At 36.5% G+C, this 24,861-nt stretch overlaps 1 protein-coding gene across 1 annotated transcript in view; it reads right to left on the bottom strand.

Annotated features, from left to right (window-relative positions):
* Positions 1 to 20,695: 20,695 nt before the first annotated feature.
* LOC122792380 (zinc finger protein 84-like) overlaps positions 20,696 to 24,861 on the bottom strand; it is a 400,930-nt gene continuing 396,764 nt past the window's right edge. The window contains exon 11 of the mRNA XM_044060166.1: positions 20,696 to 22,053. Within this exon, the coding sequence (XP_043916101.1) occupies positions 20,798 to 22,053 (1,256 nt within the window). The 3' untranslated portion in view covers positions 20,696 to 20,797. The remainder of the gene's footprint in view (positions 22,054 to 24,861) is intronic.

Genomic DNA, 24,861 nt, shown 5'->3' with positions numbered 1-24,861 from the left:
ATTCCATTATTATATACAGAATACTTTAGTCACAAAATTTGATTTATTGCCAAAGAAACAACAGTGTTTTGGTTGGTGTTATGAAATATCTTATCCAGGATTAACAGTATGCTTTTTTCCCTTCTGTTACATCGCTGCCTCATTTTTATGGTTGGAAGGATTAAGATTTTTTTACCCCATAGTTTATATCTCATGTCACACTGCTTGAATGAATAGACTGTCAGTATGACATAATTAAGAATAAAAGTCTTTTGTTCCTACTTTATATCTAAGTTCACACAGCCCAAAGCACAAGTATTTTTCTCAAATTTGCTTACTAGTGCTATTATAAAACTTCCATTTTCACACGCAATAGTAAATATTATCAAGAGGAACCAGTAGAAATGTTTTGGTTTGCCTGAAATCCCATCTCCACAGACAGCATATACCCAACAATGATACTAGCAAACATGGTTTTGATCTGGTAAAATATATAAAACCCAGAAATGGAAGAGATAGACTGTTGTTTAAGCCAGTGTTTGAGCTTTTGTTTCAAATATAATTTGAGAAGAGTATTACTTTTCCTTTCTGGAATTGCTATTTAAACTTCTCTTTGGTATTAAGAGTCTGGATATGTGCTAAATAGCATATGATCATAGGAAGCAGTGGTGGCTCATGATATTGGACTGCAGGACTGCAGCCCCCCAGCTGCAAACCAAAAAAAAAAAAAAAATCCGGAACTCCATGCATGCGTGCTTGGGAACTTGAATATGGACTGCTGTTTAACCAGTCTGGATTTGGAAAGAAGACAGCAGCAGTCTACAGATGCCCCAGAAGGCTATGCGGTTGACAACTGCATAGACTGTAAGGGGATTGGACTGCAAGGTCTGCAGTCTGTGCATGCTCAAAATGTGCTGAGAAACAGGAGCTACTGCTTCAATTTGAACTCAGAGCAGACTTTTGAATGGGGAACTGTCTGGGACTTTGGAATGGAGGATGGGACAGGGAACTGGCTTATTTATTCCAGCACTGATAGGAAACTGTGTGTGTGTGTGTGTGTGTGTGTGTGTGTGTGTGTGTGTGTGGTGGCTAGATAGAGTAACTCTGGCTCAAACCCTCAATCTTGGGTGCAGGTAGCAAGAGCCTGAATTCCCTACCTACCACCACTTGTGAAAAGCATTCAGATTTTTGCCTCATATTTTTGTTTTCTTCTGTTCCTCATAAAATCTGTGGTTTTCTGGATTTTGAATTCACTAAATAATGACAGACATTTGAATTTCAGACTTCATATTCTTCAGAAAGTACATGGTAACGCAAAACATTTTATTCTAGCAATTTTCTAAGTTTATAAGATCAATATTTGAAAATTTGTCCCTGTTTTTGGGGCTGTATTCCCCCATTATTGCCTTTGTGCAGATGTTTTTTGTGCTAAGAGATTGAAAGCTATGGTGAGAACTCAATTTACTGAATATGTTTGGGGGCTGTATTCCCCTATTATTGGATTTGTCCAAGTGTTTTGTAGTAAGACATTAAGAGCTATGGTGAGAACTGAATTCACTATATGATAGCCATCTAAGTTTTGGTCTTCCTGTCTTTTAAGAAACAGCTGATTTGGCATACTAGTATGTTTCTCTGACTGTAGTGCACAGGGTCCTGGGTTCAAGTCTTGGCAGTGAAATGCGTGGAGGTAGCATGGCATTTTATTCTAGCAATTTTCCAAGGTTATACCAGCAATGTTTAAAATGTGTCCCTGTTTTTTGGGATTTTACCTCCCCCAATTAATTTTGGCTTTTTCCAGATTTCTTGTGTTCATGTGCTGCAAAGTTGAGAGATAAAGTTGAGTGTCGAGTGGATTTTACAAAGAGCTAAGAGCTTCAGGGGAAGATACATTTAGTGCTGCTTATGCCAAGTCTGCTTGCATTGTTAATAGCACAACAGGTAGTGTACTTGCTTTTGATGCAGAAGGCTGTGGGTTCTACTCCCACAGTATATAGATGCATTGCTGATACTGTACTGTGTTGTACTTTTAAAGGGGGTGGATGCTGGAGTCCTGAGAATGTCCTATTTGGCTGATATACCTACTATCAATCTGTTATCAGTTTGCCATCCATTCCCTATTGCGATATTACTAGCTTATCATTTTTTAATGTAACATGGGTAGATGAAACAATGAAATATAAAGTTATTTGCTAGCAGCAACCACTTCATTAGTTACAGATCTCTTTAATGTGGAATTATTTAGATGGCTTTTACTTCTGCAGGGATTGTGCATATTTACTGATACTGGTGGATTGTAGAAGTTTGAGTAGACTTTTATGATGGAAATGTTCTGACTTGGGCAATTTTGTCATTACTGCTGCATGTAATTTGTTTCATTGTTTACTAGAAAAATGTTCAAAACAATTTTAAAACATCCCTAACAACTGTACTGTGCTATACAAATATAGTTTAATACAATAAAGAAGGTGTATCAAAGAACACATGTATGTTTCATGTGCAAGGGGCCTATGATTTGAAAACAGCCCATTGGTTAAATCTTTATCTGCCACTGGCCAGATGCATTTTCTTTGAATGTGGGTTTCAGTGCTTTCAATGAATGTGTGTTTTAAGGGCATTGAAGTTTTAATGCAAAGTCTATTTTCATTGTGAGACTGCATTGCTTTGTTTAGCAGATGTGTATTAGTGTTTGTGCTGTAAAATGTAAAACAAACTTTTAAATGAAATCCAAATCATCATAGAAGCAAAGCAGTATGCATATTACAATGTTTATGGTAAATTGGGTGAAATAGTCAAGTAATGGGACATTGGAATGGCTGCAGGGGGGAGGTCCCATTCGATCATGATTTTGTGAGGGGGGAAGGGTGGCAAATTCAAAGATAGCCCTGGCTGAATTATACCTCTCCACTGTCCAGATTTTCACAGAATGAATAGATTTTTGCTTCTTATTTTTACTTTGTTCCTCATAAAATTTGTGGTTTTCTGGCAAATCATTTAGGAATGAAGCCACTAAGTAATGACAGACACTGAGTTTCATTTCATACCCTTCAGAAAAATGCATGCTAAAGCAAGACCTGCTATTATGTCAATTGTCTAAGTTTATACAAGAGCAATTTTTAGTACTGTCTGTATGTTCCCCCAATATATTTGACATTGTCCAGATTTCCTGTGTTAAGAGGTTGAGAGGTACATGCAAATAATCGCTTTATAGAATATCCAAACCTCTCAACTGCCCCTGACTTTGGTTTAAAATGTTGCTCTCCCCCTAATAATCCCTCTGCAAAATGGCAATTTTGGAAGAAAATGTGTAGGGTTTACAATTAATAAATAATTGTAATGATCAGAGTTATAGATTATAGATATAGATTATTTTTATTTCAGAAATGCATGTAGATTCTCTTATTTTGCTCAATGTAACAGTACTAATATTTAAAAAGTGTCCCTTCTTTGACAGGTTCCCAGCTGTATTGTGTGGCTATTTTATATTTTTTGTATCACATTTTTGGTCCATTTTTCATAAAATTGTGGCTTTCTGGCCAATTAGTGGAAAATCATTAAAGACTGAAGTTAGAAAATAATGGCAGACATTTGAGTTTCAGATTTCATACCCTTCAGAAAATTCATACGAATGCAAGACCTACTATTCTGTTATCTTTCTAGGTTTATAAGAGCAGTATTACAATTGTCCTTATTTCTGGGTCTTTGTCACACTTCTATTTATGACTTTGTCTAGATTTCTTGCTCTGAGGTTGAGAGGTATAACAAATGTTTCAGGGCCATCACTGTCAGCCAGAGGCATTCAAAATTGTGACATACTTGTTGCACCCCACTCCCCCGTGTAGTGACTTTGGATGTGTCCAAGCAAGACGAAGAGCAGTTATGCAGTGTGAGTGTGTACAGTATCCCCCCATCCAAGGTAGACACAAGTACTACAGTGGCTTTTCATCTGTCCTTGATTTTTCAGAATGTTCTGTTTTTTTTTATTTATATTTTTATACTATTGATTTTTGCTTCTTATTATTCAGAACATGCATGTTGTTGCAGTGCCTATTGCACCATGTTTAAATTACCAACATTGACAGCTTTTTTTTTGTTGCCATGCAGAGAATACTTACATAACTAGATAACGTATAAGCGTAAGGTATTGAAATGCATATGATAGTATTTGTAATAAAGGACAGGATTACAGTATTTTCAGAAGCTCATTACATTGTTGGAGACTTGCAGTCATCTTTGCAGGCTTTACCCATAAACTAAATAGAATGCCAGTCTATCGTGTGGTCCATAACCTGCGCAGTAATCCTTTAAGCAATTTATCTTGAGCTTGTTTCTTTTTTGTTGTTCATTTTTTACTTTGATCACGTTTTCCCTATGAAACAAGTAGATAGTTGCCAAGCAGCAGGTCGTTTTTGGATAAGAAACATTTTTACAAGTGGGGTTATCAGAGAGATTGCTACTTTCAGCATGTTACTTGGTACTTTTATAAAGCTGAATATAAATTATAATTAGAACTGCAGTGTAAGGAGAAGTGGTTTGAGTTGAGTGCTGCTTGTTTTTTATACTTGATTTTGACTGGCATTCCAGTAATGTATTTAAAAAGTAATTTATTTTTTTATGCCACACAACCTTTTTGTTTCCCTCTAGATATTAAGTAAGCTGCCATGTAGCTAATGCATTGAAATATTTTTCTACACTTCATTTTGTCTTGATTGGACTCTCATAATGATGGTTTGGCACCCAGGGCAGTGTATTTAATTTAAGTCCCAGTTTTTGTGGTTTTGAGCATAGCCCCACCCCTTTCTGGTTGGTCACACCCCTTAACATTGGCCCCACCCATTCAACTGTCTCCTGCAGCCCCCCATTGATTTGAAGTCACCCGCCACCACTGATAGGAGGTTACTAGGCTAATGGCCCCTGGGCCCTTACAAGCCTAGCCGCATTCCACCCACATTCCCAAGGATGTTTGTTTCAAGCAGACACTAACACCATTACCTATTGCCCCTGTCCAAGAGGAACACAGTTGGACTGCCAGGATGAATTTCTGGTTACCTACACAATCATCCAAATTGCACTTAAATAGGGCTAATGAGGGGCTTTGTTTAAAATGAATAGGAAGCTTGTTCCAAAGGTGGAGCAACCTCTGTGAGACAAATCTGTCTCTCTAGCAAGTTCTGTTGATGTCACACACCAGGTTAAGGTCCTTTGAGAGGGTGACCCATGTGCCATTTGACTTGCGAATGTGCAGCATTTCCATTAAACCTGGGTCAGAGATTGCTTTATATGCAAGGCACAGGTCGCCTCTGAGCAGTCTGTATGACAAATAGTAAAATGACAATGATTTCAGACTGCCCGCATAACACAGATCTTACCCTGAATTTTCTTTGTAAGGAAACTTTGTGGTGTCTCCAATTTCTGCAGGTGTTTGGAAAGGAACATACCAAAGGGAGCATTGTACTCTATTATTGGCCTGATAACAGAAGAGTGCAGGGGGGTTCTAACTTCTTTTCTTCTGGAGTCAGTGCCCTTACTTATGAGATGAGCAGTATAAAATACCCTTCTTACCAGTGTGGAGACACGGTAATCGAAGTTAAGGTTACTGTCATCCTGTGTGCTCAGATCCCTCTCCACTGACCATGTGCTTAAGGTATTGCTACTGATATGGTAGTTTGCAGGAATATCACCTTTGCTAAAGGGGATGAAAATGCATGTTTTTGCATTAAGTTTAGGGCCATGATGTTAGCACCAGTCATTAGTCTGAGTAAGACCTTCCTGCAGGATGATGACATCTCTAGGGGTTTCATTACAGGAATACGCATGTATTGTTTAAAGGTAGCATCAGACTGCTTAGACAGCCTGTTTACTTACGGCTGATCCTCAAACAATGAACAGAGTTCTGTAGATGCCCTTGGCTGCAGCTTGACAATATGAAGTTAAGAAACGCTGCCCAGCCCACTTTACCTAAAAATAAAGGTAGTACAATCAGATGCTGTACTACTAGTGATGTGTATGTAGAGTTGCCTGGCTGAAATCAGTAAGTACTGTGTTGTTTCCATGTACTAGATCTACTGTTTCCCCTCCATTTTAACTATCTCTGGCTGTATTTAATGGTATTTAGACAGTTTTGCTCATTTATTTAGTTTTCTTTGTTTACATAAAAGAAAAACACCATGATATGTGTATAGACAACTAACAAAAAAAACCACATGTACAAATGCAGAAGTAATGAGGAGTGATCACAACTGAGCAAGCAATGATCACAATGTATTAACTACTTTTGTCTTGTGTAGATTCTTGTGTTGTACTTGACAAAGGTCTAGTTGACCTGCTCTAAAAATGTTTCCACTTGGGTTTGGTACTGCCACATTCAGCTAGCAGGTTCTTGCAATTTCTGTGAACATTTACTGAGATGCCTGGAAGGTAACATTGGCATAAATACAGAAAGTAAGGCTACAGTGTCATCCAGGTTTCCACTTAAAGTATCAAGGTGCTTCTCTCATAACAACTGGACCTTAAATCATTTTATCTTTTACTCTGACATCTTTACTTCAAAGTCATCATCAGGTATGTTTTGTACACTGCACTTTGATTTTTTACCTGTAGTTATTTAGCTGAAAACCAAGTATACATTTGTTGTCTATCTTGCATAATGGTTAAAGGGTTTATCTTGCAGACACAAGGTGCAGGGTTTGATTCTCACATGGAGTAATTGGCTAGGCTTAAAATGACCCAGAAGGGCAGTTAGCTTAGTACTGATCTATGAACCTATGAATAATATCATGAACTAGTTTCTGTGCTGAGTGTAATAATATTCATACTGGTAGCCACTCTTGTTTTTGCCTGGATATGGTTATAAATGATACAATGAAGATCAAAGTACAGCTAACAACCTGTAAAACAGAATACACAAGAGGGAACAAATGAGCAAAAGCCAGTAAATGTGTTCAATTTAAATGTATGAAAGCCAGCAATCATACAAGGGTGGATATATTAAATGAAAAAAAAATGATGCAAACATTTGTAGTTTCTTTTATTAGATATCAAAAGTAAATTAGGGCATTAGGGTACTATTTACATAATTATTTTACATATTTTCATCATGTCATACACATAGTACAACACATGTAAGTACTGTCCATAAATCATGCTCTTCATTAAACCTGTTGCCAACAGCCCCAATTAACATGAGTTAATGTTTCACTGTATTTCTGAAATGATCAACATTGCGTGTAGAAGGCAATCTGTTAGACAGCTAAAGCCCTGTCTATGTCATACCTGCACAGCAGAAACACTACACATCCTGTAAGGCTCAGGAATATGCAATATCAGTTTGTAGCAGGAAATGTCATCCAAGATAACGTGCATAATGAGTTATTACTTGAATAGTCTTTTTACCATAAGTTAAAGAATAAAATGTAAAAAAGACAATTATCTATCATGTTCGCCTCCTGTTAGGCCACTGAAGCAGGACAGAGGTCACAGTATTATCATGTCATGCCCAAGGACACAATGTAACCAGATTCTGCAGGTTGCCTCTTGGTTGTGGGAGCACCTACAAAATGACCACATACTGACTGTCTGCATGACATGTAAAATAGCAATTGAAATATGAAGTTTAAAATACAGGACATAAAAAAATCAAAGAAGAAATCATTTATGATCTTGAAATAAAAACTTTTTTATTCAGGTATGGAATAATGGTTGTTGATAGTAAGATATACTAAATGCTACTGTAACAGCAGACACTGCAGTATTTGTCTTTGCCTTTCCTTTTACCTTGAATGTTAATGCTGGATGATTTTATATACTCATTACCTATTCATTTTCAATAATTATTTCTGATTTTTGTTTCCACTGCTTCTCAGCTGCTTATATATTGTAATTTTTCAGTTTCCAAAGTAACAGTGTGACACATTATTGAATCATTCAGTAGACAAACCCTTCAGCGTAGTATATGTAAACAGGTTGGAAAGCTCAAATCAACAAAACTGTGCAAATGTTTCTAGGTGTGTGCTGCAGAAAGTAAAATTTGTAAGCCCCTCTTTTTCTGTAGAATTTGGGAAACAGCAGATATGTACTCCACCATCCTGGGCTGCCATTACGAGTCTATCGTCTGCTCCCCCCCCCACATATATATATATATATATAATATATATATATATATATATATATATATATATATATATATATATATATATAAATATAGATGTACTGAAGTTAGTCTAAATTTCAGGAGACTGACACAAAATATCTTCCACAAATGGTCAAAAAAAAAAAAGACTGACACCCTAATGCACATACCCCAAGCCACAACCTCAGACCATGCAAAAGAAATCTACTGTTTTTTGCAGGGGCAAAATTCAAAAAAGCTGATTTGGGCAGTCCTGCAATGGTTCGAAGTACCAGAAATACTGATACAGTTAAAGTATGAACAGTGTTTGGACCAACAGAGAGGTTCCCGATGGGAGTGGGTGTACATCGGGTTTCAGCTCCTGTCCATATTGGTGCTGTCCTGCATTAGCAAAAAAGTCTCATATATATATATATATATATATATATATATATATATATATATATTGCTGAAAGTACAGTTGTCTGAAACTGACTTTGAGACCATACGTCTGAGATTACACTTGTGGGAGATGGCACTTAGCTGAAACAGAAAACAGTTAAAACACATTCACTAATTTTTCTCTAATCTTTGCAAGGGGGCAAGTACACCTACACCCCCCATGTGGGGGGCTGTACACCCCACTCCTCCTGCTCATTGTATATACTAACCCTGAGATCGCACTACAGTGACAACAAGGGTATATTTGTTCATACATATTGTAGTGTGATCACAAAATGCCATTTCAGACAAGTGTAATTTCAGAGATATGGTCTCAGCAAAGATCAGTTTCGGACAACTGTATTTTTGGCAATGCGAATGGGATCCACACACATATATATATATATATATATATATATATATATATATTACGTGCCAGGAGTTAATTAGACGCTTGTTAGAGTCTACATCTGTTTAGTCTATACAGTTTGGTTAAATAAGCAGATGTTTGACACCTATGCAAGATCATTACATTGTGGGGGTTAGGGAATATGTCCTTTCCCTGGTACTATGTGATCTCAGAGGTAGAATATATGAAATTAGCAGGGGTGTGGAGGGTACAATGTTTTCAACTTGCTTGCTCTAAAGTTATGATTTTTTTGTCAGTCTTGATTTCAATGCTAGTGACATCACCATTTATATATATATATATATATATATATATATATATATATATATATATATATATATATATATATATATATACATATATATATACATTTATGTATGCACGCATACATATAAACATTCTATTGATATAGACTAAGAGAGATGACCAGAGAATAAGCACTGCAGTATCGTAGTGCCAGTGTACAAAAACAAAGGCGACATCCATAACTTACAGCAGTACAGGGTCTCCTACTCCTGTCTGTCACATTGCATGAAAGTGTTGGAGAGGGAGATTGATACATAAATATGTACAGTAGAAGAAAGTAAGATTGGAGGTGAACAGTGTGGTTTCAGATCAGGATGAAGTACAACTGACCCAATGTTTGCATTGAGAAAAAACAGTGGACAAGAACCTAGAGATGAGGAGAGTGTCCAACTGGGCATCCTCAGACCTGGATAAAGCACATGAGGAGGTCTCAAGAAAGCTGATTTACACAGTCCTGTGATGTTTGAAGTCCCAGAAGCATTGATAGAATTAGTGCAGGCTACGTACACAGACCTAGTGAATCAAGTATAAACAGTGTTTGAACTGTCAGAGGCATTCCCAATGGGGAGGGGGGTGGGTGTGCATTAGGTTTCAGCTCGGAATCCACTGTTGTTCATACTGGTGATGAACTACATTTGTAAACAGGCTGGAGGGGACAGATCAACAAAGGTGTTGTATGTAGACAATGAGGCATTCCAAGCAAACTCTGAACAGGAACTTCAGCAGATGATAAGGAAAGAAAATACTAAACTGAAGGTTCCTATGACGAAACTGAGTACAAACAAGACAGTTGTCATGGCAACAAATGGGAAAATAAAAAGAAGCTGAAAATTGAGATACACTGAAACAGGTTAACAGTTTCTAGTACCAGGAAGGGGTGGCTGAGAAGAAGAGAAGTCTGAATGAGGAGGTCAATGCTAGAATCAGTGGGGCTACAGCCAGCTGGCACAGAGCAGCATGTCACGAGGTATCCGGGTATATCCATATAGACATACACAGATAGACAGACAGTGATGTTCAATGGGTATTTTACTCCTCCCACACACACACACACACACACACACACACACTGGATTTTCATATATCATTTAATACACACAAACCATTTTTTCTTATTTTCTGATCCAAAGCTTTTTTTGGGCCAGCTAATTGTACAAAAGTTGGATGTCAGAGCAGGGACTGCAATCTGATTTATACTGCAAATTGTACTCCCAGACATCATAATAGCTTTCAGTTAATAGTGTTAGCCTTCTGAAATATTTCTTAGGAAACTTTCTTCTCATTTGCTCATGTTGTACTGTTCATCCTTTGTGTTTCACCACACATTTATATATGAACCAGGAAAAAAATTACATGGTATCCAAGCTGAAGGCGGTCCAGTCCCACACACATATTTATTGAAGAAAATAAGGTTAAGCACACATTTGTGTGGAACTGGACCGCCTTGAGCTTGGATACTATGTGATTTTCTTCCTGGTTCATAGTTAACTGTATTGCATGGAACATACTTTCTTTGGAGATACATTTATACACCCGCTTTTATTCCAGTTGTTTCATATTGCATTCCTGTTCCGATCAATATTTCCTTGATGCTTCAATTTTCCAGTAATAAGCACTGGATTTCCACACGTGTTAATGCCAATGTTATTTTATCATTTGAAAATGTTTTATCTATTTCTAATAATTTTTTAGATTCCTTATCAGCTCAGCTGTACAGTTTTAAATCACCTCATAAATGAAGGGAGATGCCATTGTGCAATATTGTTTTCAGAAAGTCAAATTGCATTAACCGTTTAGTCCTTCGAGTAAACAACTTAACAGATTGAGTGCAAAGTAAAAAAGCAGTGGTTAAAATAATCACCGTTGAACACTTAATGGATTTTGCACCTTGGGCAGTACAGTAATTTACACATTTGTGTGGCTCAAAAGTAAAACGTTTTTCTACTTTTGTCCTACTTATTACTATGTCATTTATCAGGACACAGTGCACTTTAGGGACTTGCCATGTTTTCATTATTATTAAGGCATTTATCAACATACATTTTATCCATTTGTACATTTTCTGCAGTCCATAAATGTATAAACACTGTCAACTGCTTTTTTGTACTCTGTCCATCAGACTAAAGTTTCAGATATTTTCACAGCTCTGTTATACTCTTAGTAATGGATGATCCTTGGTTGTAAATAATTTCTTTTTATGTCTTTGTGTTTTACTGCCATGAATATATTATCTAAAAGACTGGAGACTCTGTATAAATTCTGGTGCATAATTCGTATGTGTTTAAAGACATTACTGGTTGGTAGACCTTAGAATGGCTTGCAGGTTTGCTCTTAAAGAAACATATTACTCCACCCATTGTTAACTAGGTTTACTGTGTGAATTTGTTGGCCGTTACTTCATTCTGTTTTATACATTCTGTAACAGCATTTCTTATGGTGTCTTTTACCTATTTTATCCATTCATCATCTTTGTTATATTTGACAGAGTATTTGTAAATGTTTCATCATAATTTATTCATTATTTCTTTCTTTCTTTTAATTCGTCATGTACTTATTTTTTATCCCACGTGACTCCTTAGATTAATGGTTGGACACTGCTAGCACCTCATCAACTCATTTGGTCTGCTACAAGGTCAACATCCATGTCTTATTCTGTGGCCGGGTGACAATATCTAGTCCATTTTTACCAGCCTCGATGACAGCTGTAAGGTCCACCTGTTCTCAGCCTAGGACAGAGCACATCTGGCCAATTCATTATCCCAGGGTACCAGGAACAGGCCAGTATGGGAGTCATGTGAGTAAGATGATCCACCCCAACAGAAACACACACACAAACATACTGGCTGGGAAGCTTGTTAACTTCCACTTTCCTAGTCAGAGTGTCCCGTACAAGTGGGCCTCTCTCTGTATATATGCAGTATATCACTCCCAATTCTCCCATAGCAGTCATGACATTCCCAAATTTACCTACACAGATTAATTATGTAGCAGAAATAGCCATCTTTCCTCCATCAGGATAAGAAAGCTGTCATCAGTGCTCCACTTCTGCCTTCCCCAACCAACTGTTCAGGTGCCAAACCCAGTGACCAATCCAGGTAACCTGAGCCACAGGGCCAAGCATGTTCAACAGGAACAGACCCCATTCCTATGTTAGAGTGTAATAAAGAAAAACATAATGACATCAGCTTGGTTTCAGTCTTTGATATCTGCTATGTGTGTTCTTAACTCTACCCAAAATGCATCACTCTGCAGTTTATATGGAGATTACATGTACTGGCATGACACTTAAGTACACTTGGCAATTCTTTTTTATTAGCCCAGTTACTTCAACCTCTCCTGGAATGATCTGGGTTATTCTACACTGCTCTAGCTTCTGCCTGCAAGTCTTGATATTATAAAACTTTATTTTTTTTAGTTCTTATGGTACTATAGTTAATGTGTATCGTTATTCTGATAATTAATTGTTTCTGTCTTTTTCTCTTCCATTACTCCCAACTTATCTTACCCACAAACTACTAAATACTCCAAACTATAATACAAACACACACCCCTACTTGGTGTCTTAGGTCCTCTAACAAACAACTCTTAACCATAACTAAACCCAACAAAAGATCTGGACAACGTCTCTATTCCCATGCCATTGCCAAACTTTGGAACGTGCTCCCTTTCTCTCTTACTCAACTAGACTCTTTAAAAACATTTAAATTTGCACTAAAAGAACACTATCTCAATAACCTTGTCTGTTCTTGTAGTCATATGATTAAACCTCCTTAAATGTTTTGGCACTATAAACTACAAATACTTTTACTACTTAATATAGTTGTAATTTACACTATCTGTCTTCATATACAATTTCTCTTGCTTTCTTTATTTCTGTGTCTGAATAAACAGAATTGATTAAACAGTACTCTTACCTATGAGAATATACAAACAGAATTACTAAAAATGTAACACACTGGGTTTATTTTCTTGTATTGTATACCTCTATAATATGTATTTGTCTTGTATATCTACTTCAATTTGTATTATGTAAAAACTTTCTTGACTTTCAAATTTAAGCTGATGTTATATAAAAATTGCTGTGATTGTATGGAGCTTTTCTCCCTGGGTCTCCACTGAAAATGGGTCGTTGGGCCCAGTGGACTTTCCCGGTCAACAAATGTCAATAAATAAATAAATAAATAAATATTACAATATCATGTTTCTGAGCTGCATCTTTCTTATCTATTGGTATTGAAGGATTCCATATGATCATTATTTCTTCACTATAAGTATTTATTGTGGTTTATATTTCCAGTTCCTCTCCTTCAGCACACTGTAATGCTTGCAACGTGTTCAGTGTAACAATCTTAATCCGAGTTCTGTAGTGCAAAACCTATACATTTCATCTAATACTTGCGGCTGTTATATTAGGACATATCAGGATGTGCAATAGCAAGGCCTGCCCCCAGTGTGACATAGGCTAACACTGGAATTATAATTTTGTAATTATAAGTTGTTCGCAAAAAGACAATACATTAAAATGATAACTTAATGTCCATCAAGGGGCTTCACCTCCCCCAGCTCCTCCCACACCATAGGACTACAAGGCAATGCAATTTAAAACTGTGTATAGTGCAGTGCATGCAGGGGAGGCAGCCCCCTTGCTGGGTGTGTACAGTCTTTCATTCTCATTAAATCAGTAATGTCCCACAGGTCAGATTCTTTTTACTCAAATCTTCTTAAACATTTTACCTTTCACAGTACAAAAAAAAAAAAAATACCACTATGTTTAACTTTCAGCCCCATGAAAATATTAGTCAAGTTGGCACCACCTACACCTGTGTGAACTATGATGGTGTGGCCTAAAGTAAACAATCACCACTTTTTCTATACATTTTTATACATTGTCCAGTATGCAGAACTGTAACTATTAGTCCTTCATCTTTTGGTTTAAATTCATCTCATTTTAGCTATTCGTGTGATTGTTCCAGAAGTTTCCTTTATTTTTCAGCAGGACTACACGGTTTCCAGCTTACTTATCTTCCTTTTGCTTTTTGGCACAAATGTTTTCCTGTCCACTTTTGGTCTGATTTCAGTATTTACTCCTTTCTTAAAAGTTTCTGCTAATCTGAGTAATAATGTCACCTTATATTCTGTACTTCATGTTTTACAATTTTCATATGTGTGGATCTAATGATGTCAAAAAGTACACACACAGTCCCATAACTGTTTTTTTAAGAACTAAGAACAGTCCCATAAGGCCCAAGTCTCTTTCAAAGGGATGGATATATAACTTACCCAGCACTGTTTTTATTTACCATTTAATAAGAATGAAGCAGACCTTGTTTTTCCACTACAAGTGATCCAATGCTGTTTGGTCCAGTCAATCACTCTAAGGCTTTACAAGAAGTTATGTTGAAAGAGAATCATTCTGGAGTACTCTCCACTGGAGTTTACACCTGGAATAGTAATTTTCCTTTTCATGATTCTGTTTCATGGTATGCAACTTTTACACATGAAAGAGAATCATTCTGGAGTACTCTCCACTGGAGTTTACACCTGCAATAGTAATTTTCCTTTTCATGATTCTGTTACATGGTATGCAACGTTTACACAGCGGTTTGTATATAATTTATTACAGCTGATGCATTTTATGCATCAATAGGCACATACAGGAGTTCACTGCACTACTCAACATTCTTTTGCAATTTATTCATGTCCTAAAAGGATTCTGGCCCATTTTGGGGCCAGGCAATAATGCCAAAGCTGTCATTTACAACAGGGACAGCAAACAAGTACCTTGAACTTGACTCCTGGATGTCAAGAAAGGTTTTACATATTTCTGTTTTAGCTTTCTAAAATATTCCTTACCGAGTTTTGTTCTCATTTATTAATGATGTGCTGGTGATCCTTCATTCATTCCCAGCAAACTCTACATCCCCCTCTTTCTTCAATACTTTTTTGGTGTGCAGCGCTTTTCAACTACCTGTATGTTGCAGTATTTGCACAATCCCCAATGTAACAGTCTTGCCACAATATTATGCCTTTCAGTATACTGGCACTCAACTATTAGTGTATCACACCCAGCAACAAGATGTTCAACTGGTTTAGTTATGTACTAAACAATGTACATTTGTCTGTATCTCCCACCTTTTCTATGGATTTTGTAAACCATCAATTATGTAGTTCATTATCTTGAGCAGGCCTTATTAACGTTCACTTTTGGTTTAAATTCAGGCCTTATTAGCATTCATCTTTTGGTTTAAATTCACCTCCTGTTATCTATTTTGTCATCAAAACTTGATCAACATGTAGTTGTTCTCTATACTTGTCACTATAACTGTGGGCTTTCCAGATTTCTTTCTGTTTTCATGGTCATGTTTTCTATGTTCAATCGTTATTTGTCGTTTTCTGTTGACATCTGCTTTTTTGTCCTCTTTCGCTTTGATTTCTATTTTATTCTTTTCTGAAATGTTTCTGCAGACCTCCTTCAGTACAAAGGATATGTAATCATGTCATGCTTAAGTGGTGTTTATTAAGCAAGTATTTGTTAAGCAAGAAGCAGGTTTCCTATCCACTATAATCCTTTTCAATCACACCAAAGCTGTAAGCTAGAATAGAAAGAACATGCTGATTCATAAGCTTGATGTTTTTCCTAGATGTCAAGGCAATCTTCAGTATGAGCTTTATTCTAATAAAATATTCCTCACCAAGAGCTTTTCATTGTTTACTGCTGACCCTCCATCTTTTCTCAGATATTAATATATTCCATCACATTCAAGTTCTTTTAGATCACATGTCTTTCCCAGGTTCATATTTTCTTGATGATTCATTGTTCCTGCTAACATATTGCACTTGCACATTTGTCAAGATCAAACATCATTCTTGTATTGTTTGTAAGTTTTAACTTTTTGTAATTTATTTGTCCAATGCAGTTTTAGATCATCCACAAAAAGTAGATGTCATTGGGCACAGTTGGTTTCTGGAAGCAAGGCTGTAGCCATTGCCTAATCTGTTAAGCTAACAGCATAGTGAGTTAAAGGCAAGGCAAAACATCAGTGTTGACAAAGAATTGTCTTGGAATATCCTCTTTCGATTTATCCCCATGACAGAAATTTAGCATTTATCATGACAGGGACATCAGTTGTAAAATGTTTGCCACTGTTTCATAGTGACTGCTTCGTAATTTATCAATGCTGTGTGCATTTTATACACCTACAAGCATTCTACAATCCACGAACATGAAATGCTGTCTTTTTTTAATTGATCTATACAGTACTCAGGCTCTACTGCTTTTTACAGGGGTCTATATTAAATCATTGAATGCTTAGAAAAGCGAATGATGATTTATTGACCCCATGTAAGTGAAAGCTTACAAACTCGAAGGCTTAGAACAGCGATTTTTTTCCCTTCCAAAAAAAAAAAAAACACTTAAAACATAACCTAACATAAAGTGGGGGGCTTCACCCCCCACCCCCCTACTTAAATATACCAACTTCAAGATCGCATTACAGTGAAGAAAATGGCAAAGTAATGGATGCAGCCAAGCGATTTCTTTCCCAGGGAAAAAATTTGCTTATATGCCGCTTTGTCATTTTGCCTTTTCATCTTTTCAAGTTCGACCAAGATGTCTTTGGTCATCTAATAGGAACCCTTTTTACAGCACTCTGTTATGGCTTTGCTTAATGATAAATACTCCTTTTTTTCAATATGATTTTCTTTTATTACCTTTGTGGTTTGTCACAATTTCTTTTTTTTTTTCAAAGTGACTACAAATGTCTGTCTGTCTGCATCAGTTTTAGTATATAATCTATCTATTGTCAAAAGGCAAGTTATCAGTTCACAGTTCTTAGGATGGCTGGAAGGTTCACTCTTAAGGAAGCATATATTTTCTCCTGTTATTAACCAGGTTGGTGTCTCTGTTCAGGATTTATATGTAAATAATTTTTACTCATGACTAATTCATTGTGCAAATATTTTAAAATCTTTAGCCAGAAGTTTGGTGCTGCATCTGGACTTGTTTTACAGTGAAGAACATTTCATTTCATTTCACTTTGCTTGGCTTTCCTTCACCCCCTTTCACATTCTATATAGTAACACTTCTTATTACTACTTTTACCTCATCTCCATTTGACTTTGTTATGTCCAACAGGAATTTCTTAAGTACTTCTCCAAAATGTATGGATTTCTTCTTTTTTAAAATGGTGTGACTATTGCAGTTTGCTTTCCCAAGTCTCTATAAAACTTTTTTGTGTCATCAATGAGCTGTTTGTTTTGCATCATTTTATCTTTATCCGTATACCTTCTAAGATTTTTTTTTACTTGTGTTGATAATTTTAGTTTATTATTTTTGGAAATGGTTTAAGGTAAATCCTGATCTGTTTTGATGCTGTGTTTTGCTTTTATCACATCTACCTTTTTAAGAGTTTTTGATGACCTTTTCAATATCCTTCTAGTAGAAATTTTTTGCCTTAATTGTTTTTGCATTTTGATATATCCGTGGAGGGCATTCCATCTGCTCCCTTCCTTTCCTGTGGTACTCTGCCTTTTGTGGTAGCACTATTATTACTTTAACTGTATTACGATGCACTATTTTTATTTCTGCTGCTTCACAAGAATCACTCTTAATAGTCCAAATTACAGTGTTCGTCTTTTTATCATTTTTCACATTAAGGCTGTTATTTATTTTCTGCAGACTCATGTATTAATATGTCTGCCCCCTTCTATTAAATCAAGTGAGTCCTCAGATCATTTGTTTATTTACTGAGAGTGTCCTCTGCTTTCTGTTCTTTCTCTTGCTGTACAATTCTAACTTGACTTTCTACCAGGTTTCCTACAGTAGATTCTAAAAATTTTACTACACCTTTTATTGTTTCAAAAATTATTCTAAAAGTGTTCTGCTGTGTCTGGGGATTACTGACTCATCATAACAGGATATTTTAAGTTTCCACACTAAACCCCTCACTTCTTACTTAAGTCTTTTTACTGCTTTTCCACATCACTAAGATTTATGCTTCTCAATACACTGCACTTTTGTGTACTCATTCCTTTCTTTTGTACAGTTTGCCATGCCCAATGTCTTTGCCTGTACATATCTTCAAATATCTTTGGAGTTGCAGTAGTCACAATCATAAGTAGAGCTGTCTTTTCTGCGTTTAAATATTACACATTATCATATCATCTACAAGTCCATACTACTTCTTATGACTTTTAACAGCCTTTGTTTTTATTCTCTTTTTCTTATAGCACTACCTGAACCATACATTTCCCCCAGACAGCCTAATTCTCCTCTGACTAGGTATGGTGTTGTTGTGTTCTGTTTTATTAAAGGGTTTACATAATATATGCTGCTTTTAGCGTTTTTTTTCTGATGCAATTATTTTCTCTCCTCTAACTTCTTTCTTATTCTTGCTATATACCTCCGTATGAAATTTATGGGCTTGTTGCATAACAAAAATATACATAACCTCTTTTTTTATCCTCAACAGCCAACATTGTTGTTATCTCTTTGACTTGGCCTATCAGTTTTTTTTTTTGGTGCCTGCTGCTTCCTTCCTTCTATTATAGGGAAGCCACTCACAGTGTGTGCTAACCCTGTGGTGCACACGTTTCCACGTTCTGTGGATTCTTCACTATTTTCCAGTTCTGGCACAGCTGCCAGGTGTGGGCATTTGGACCCAGTCTTCTTTTTTATTTTTTTAACCTGTCTTTCTCCATGATATACAAAATACAGTACATATCAGAATCACCTTAGCGAAATTTTGTAGAAACAGTTTCAATCCTGTTAAGGTGCTCATCGCGGACTGAGGATGAATTAGTTCCAGAGATATTACTCTCCTTTTTGCAGATTCCACCTGTCCATTAGGACTTGTTCTACTCTTTTAATTTCTCCAAATCTTTGGGGTTTCTAATACCGTCACAGGAATGGAGCCCATTCCCAAGTCAAAGTACAATTAAAGTTCATGAAATTAGTATTGTTTCAATCTTTGATGTTAGCCAAAAGTGCTCTTCATAACACCACAATGTGCCAACAAATGACTCCTTCTGTAATTCATATGGGGTTACATGTATTGGTAGCATATCTAAATATGACTGTAGATTCTTTTCTAAAAGACCCATTGCTCCTACTACTATTGGAACTGTCTGGGTATTTTTCTTGCACATTGTTCTTATTTCTGCTTGCAAATCCTGATATTTTATGACTTTGTGGCTCTCTGTATCCAAGACACTGTAGCCACTGGGTGTGGCAATTTCAATGATCAATGCTACTTTTGTCTTCTTTACTTGGACCACTGTATCGGTTTTCTCGCATCTGTCTTTTGAACTGTTGGTAATGGGTAATCCCATGTGATGTAGAGTTCATAATTTTCTATGCTGCTTTGTGGCGCATGTTTCCAGTGTTTTTCAACTACTTCAGTACCATAATGTTTACACAATCCCCAGTGCAACTGTCTTGCCACATTTTTATGCCTTTCAGTATACAGTCCTTCTGACATTAGTATGTCACAAACAGCAACAAGGTATGCAACTGTTTCCAATTCTGTTTTACAAAATCTACATTTGTCTGTTTCTCCCACATGTTCAATGGACTTTGTAAACCAACGTGTATGTAGCCCACTACCTTGTGCCACCAATATTAACCTTTCATCTTTTGATTTGAATTCACCTCTCCTTAACCTTTCCTGTCTTTGATCCTGATCAACATGAGGTTATTCCAGTAGTTTTCTATACTTACAATTATATTTATGCATTTTCCACATTTCTTGCCCACTCATCTGATCCTTCACCTTATATTCTTTATTTTGTTTTTTTTTTTTTTGGCACATTCAGTTGCTGGCTGATTTTTATCTACTTCTGGTTTGATTTTCATTCCTGCTTGACACTGATATGCTTCTGCTAGGCTAAGCAGGGACTCATTTTAGATTTATTCTCCTCATGTTTCAAAACTCTCATTACATTTGGTTCTTGTGAGGTCAGCAGATATGTGTGCAGTCCCACAACTGCAGATCTATACATGTAATCGATTTCAAAGAGGCCCATACCTCCTTTGGAACGGGGAATATATAATCTTCCTATGCACTGATTTTTATAAATCACTTGAGCAAGAAGCATCCTTCTTATTTTCCTGTCTAATCTATCCAACACCTTTTGGGGCCAGTCAATCACTCCAAAAATGTAAGTTATGACAGGAAGAGCAAATTGGTTTAATGCTTGAATTTTGTTCCTAGATGTCAACGCTGTTTTCAGGATTAATTTAAGTCTTCAAAACTATTCCTTACAAAGTTTTACTTGCATTTGTTCATATTTTATTTTTGATCCTTCATCACTTCCCAAATATTTATACACTCCCTCTTGCTCAACTTCTTTTATATCACATTCTTGTCCCAAACTGATGTTTTCTTGATGCTGCAGTTTTCCTACTTTAAAGGTTGTTTTGCACATTTATCAAGACATTCTTATATCGTCTGAAAAAGTTTTGACTACTTGCAGTTGTGCTTGTTATTAATAGCTTGACAGGAATAGACCCCATATTCCTAGGTCACAGTATCATAAAAGTTCATGAAATTAGTATTGCTTCAATCTTTGATGTTTGCTAGGACAGCTTTCTTCTCCATGTGAATGGCCTGATGATACAATAAGCTACTTCGGTGTGTGAAACACTTACTGCATTCAGCACATTTATACGGTTTTTCCCCTGTGTGAATAGCCTGGTGCTGAATCAAGTGACTGCTACGTGAAAAACATTTATCACATTCACTACATTTATATGGTTTCTCCCCTTTGTGAAGGGCCTGATGGCGCAATAAATTACTGCTACATGAAAAACTCTGACTACATTCAGTGCACTTATATGGCTTTGCCCCTGTGTGAATGGCCTGATGCTGTATCAAGTGACTGCTACGTGAAAAACACTTACTGCATTCAGCACACTTATATGGTTTGTTCCTTGTATGACTGGCTTTATGGTGTATTAAGCTACTGCTACATGAAAAAGACATACTGCACTCAGTACAATTATATGGTTTGTTCTCCATGTGAATAGTCTGATGACATATTAGGCTCCTTTGGTGTATGAAACACTTACTACATTCAGCACATTTATATGGTTTCTCCCCTGTGTGAATGGCCTGGTGGCGTATCATGCCCCTTTTCTGTGAAAAACACTTACTGCATTCATCACATTTATATGGTTTGTTTCCCTTGTGAAGGGCTTGATGATATACTAGACTTCTTTGGTGTGTGAAACACTTACCACATTCAGTGCATTTATATGGTTTTGCCCCTGTGTGAATAATTTGGTGTTGTACCAAATGACTGCTACGTGAAAAACACTTACCACACTCTGTACACTTGTACGGTTTTGCTCCTGTGTGAACAGCCTGATGGCGTATCATATTATTACACTGAGTAAAACACTTATTGCATTCGGTGCATTTATAGGGTTTACTCCCTATATGAGTGGTCTGATGACGTGCTAGGCTTCCTCTGTATGTGAAACATCTACTGCATTCAGGGCATTTATATGGTTTTTCCCCTGTGTGAATGACCTGGTGGCGCATCAGACTACCTCTTCGTGAAAAATACTTACTGCATTCAGAGCATTTATATGGTTTGTCCATTACATAAGATGGCTGGTGTACTACTGGACTCTCTATAGCAAGACTTGCATTAAATTCACAGCTCTTGCTACAGTTAAGATCTGTGGGAAGCTGTGTTTCAGGTGTGAAATGAAGCCTATCGGAGCCCTTCACAGGGTGAGCACAGTGCTGCAGGCTGTCCGTAGGGTGATGTAACTGGGGTGGGCCCTGTGATCGTTGCTGATTTCGGTCACCTAAAAACAAATGATCATTATTATTGTGATGAAGCAATTGTATAAGATATTTCACTCACAATGGTACATGTACATTGTTTAGCCATTTTAAACGTAACATATTTACAGTATTTTCTGCTTGCAAAGTTATTTTCCTTTGCTATCATTAATGTAGCTACTAAACTAAGCAAAGGCAATCCTCATTAATCATTTATCTAAAGTTGGTCTTCAATGAACATCCCCAATAGGTAAACAAACAGTACATAGCTATCACAATAATCTTGTGCACCTGCTATATGGAACAAATTCTCAAAAAATCGGGCAAAGAGACTTCCAAGATGGCTGCGCACTCAGTAACAGCTTAATTTCAGCTTTCCCACTGTGAAAACAGAAACTCAGAAAGACAACCAACAGACTTGTTATTTTGGGTAAAGTTCAGTAACTGGCTAGTAAGTGCATTGCCTGGATGCCAGCAAAAAAGAAATTCAGAGAACATGAAAGAAAATCAATCAATCCCAAAATGGGAGAAGAAAACACTGACTGGGAAGAATTCTGCAGCTGCTAATAAAAAAGGCAGTGCAAGCTCCAGCTTTGGTGCAAGACATGACTTCCAGGAACCTACAGGAAAAAAACGTAAGCAAAATGTACTCAGAACTGATTAAAATAAATGAAACATTGTAGGAGTAAAGGAGTATATCTACTCAAATAAAAGGAAGAAGCCTTAAACAAATATTCAGATGAGGTGATGAAACTGAAAAATCAGAGGTCAAAATGAAGAAAAGGCTGGTTGAATATGAGACTGGTTAAGAGCAGATGTTTCAAAAAATAACAGAATTAGAGGACAAAGCATGTAGAGAAAACCTAACACTTTCTGCGGTACCACAGAAGATGGAAGGAACAGACTGTACTAATTTTATGAAAGCACAAATAAGCAACTGGCCTGCTATTCCACAGCAGGAGTTGTCAACTGAAAGAGCACATTGTGTGTATGCTCCAAACCTGGGCATGAGAAAGCAACCTAGATCTTTAATAGTAAAGATGGAGAAAGAGTTGATTCTGAAAAAACTGTGTCTGAAGGACAAAGTACTAAAAGTGAGAGACAGTACAGTATTTGTGAAATATGGATATTCACTGTACACCAGGCAGATGAGGAGTACATTTATTCCACTAATCAGGGAATGTCAAGAAGCAGGTGTGAGATTCAAGCTGTTGTATCCAGCTATTTTCAGAATATTCTTTCCTGGAAGGTCAAACTCATTTTTGCTGCAGAACATGCTAAGGAGAAATACAAATGTTTGTCCAACAAAAAGTGAGCTATGAAACAAGGAAATTCTATTTCTTGTCCTTCTGGTTTTAAAGCCCATAGAGACAGTGTGCCAGTGAAACATTTTCTAATGTGTCAAAGGAAAATGCTTGAGAAGCAGAACAAAGCACAAGAGTTGACTAGAAGAACTCAGCAGTGAGGATCATCTGGGGAGCCCATAAGGGGAAAATATAACAAAAGAGGGTAGATTTTTTTCAGAAATTTATGAAAATATTTGGCATGGAAGGTGAGAATTCAGTAGCAGGAGTTCACTGTGAATTTACATACTATCCTCCAAGATACAAAAATTGGGCTAGGCTAGACAGAACTTATATTTCACAGGAACATGGGCATTTAATTGAAAGTTTTGATATGTATTCAATAACTATTTCAGATCGTGCACCAATAATAACTAAAATAAAAATGCAGGGTAATGAAATAAAAATGATGCGCTGGCACTTTCCCAACTATCCATTAAAAAGAGAGGAATTTTAGGAATGGGCAGTGGAAATTATTCAGGAGTTATTACAGAAGATAGAAATTTCTTCTGAAAATATAGCTAGGGAGTGGGATAAAAATTAAAGTGAAGTTTAAAAAATAGGGTGCAAATAAAAGAAAGACAAAGCAGATACTGGATTTGTGAGATGGAGATCAAGAGGAAGAAAACCAGCAACTCAGAAATTGAATAATAAATGTGGGATTACAAAGCATTAATTATATTTGTGCAATGTGACAGACTAAGAAAACCTGGAGATATTGGACTTTTTTACTTTGTTAAACGTGTATGGGACTCCAAAGCATACACCTACTTCATATCATTAATCTTTGGAAGAACATTTAGGAAGGAGGTAGAGGAAGGAAAGAACTGACTGTAAATAAAACAAAATTTTGTTGTAAACAGTAGTATTTTTTAGTGTATGACATAATCTGCATGATATAAAGTAAAGCTTTCTCATTTATTTAAATTTAAATTCCTTCTTCTTTCTTTCTTTTTCCTTGTTCAGTTTTAAGGAATGTTGGCACTGCCGTGTAAAAAAAATCTGGTCAAAAGCGCACAATACAAGAAATTTAATGTGTTTTTCTTCCTCTTGCATAGGAGAATGACTGGATTAAGACCCTTGACTTGATCTAGTAACAAGCTTTAAGGGGAAGCAAATAAATAAAAAATAACACTAAACATAATAAAAAAGTTTTCTTTTAGCACATAAATGAGTGCTTGTAAAGGCAACTGTGTATCTGGTCCTCATGTCTCCATGTAGGCAATCTGATAAGGAGCAATAAAAACAGAATACTTTCAATACTTTCTTTCAATGGCCAGGAGACAATGTTTTCTGAAAGCATTAAATTGTTTTCCAAATCTGGGGAGGAATAAAGATTAGACAAAAACAGACAGCACTTAGTAGAAACACAGGCTGTACTATGCGTCTTAACATGGATAACCTTCCTTATAGATTAATCCAAGTTTGTAACTGTGGCTGTCAATCGGGGTCAGTCTTTCTCACTGAGGGTTTAACTTCAATATTTGA

Source organism: Protopterus annectens, chromosome 1.part2 (genome assembly GCF_019279795.1).
Source record: "Protopterus annectens isolate FY-2018-M chromosome 1.part2, PAN1.0, whole genome shotgun sequence".
In the NCBI taxonomy this organism is placed as follows: domain Eukaryota; kingdom Metazoa; phylum Chordata; order Ceratodontiformes; family Protopteridae; genus Protopterus; species Protopterus annectens.
This window is presented reverse-complemented; position numbering and strand designations above follow the sequence as displayed.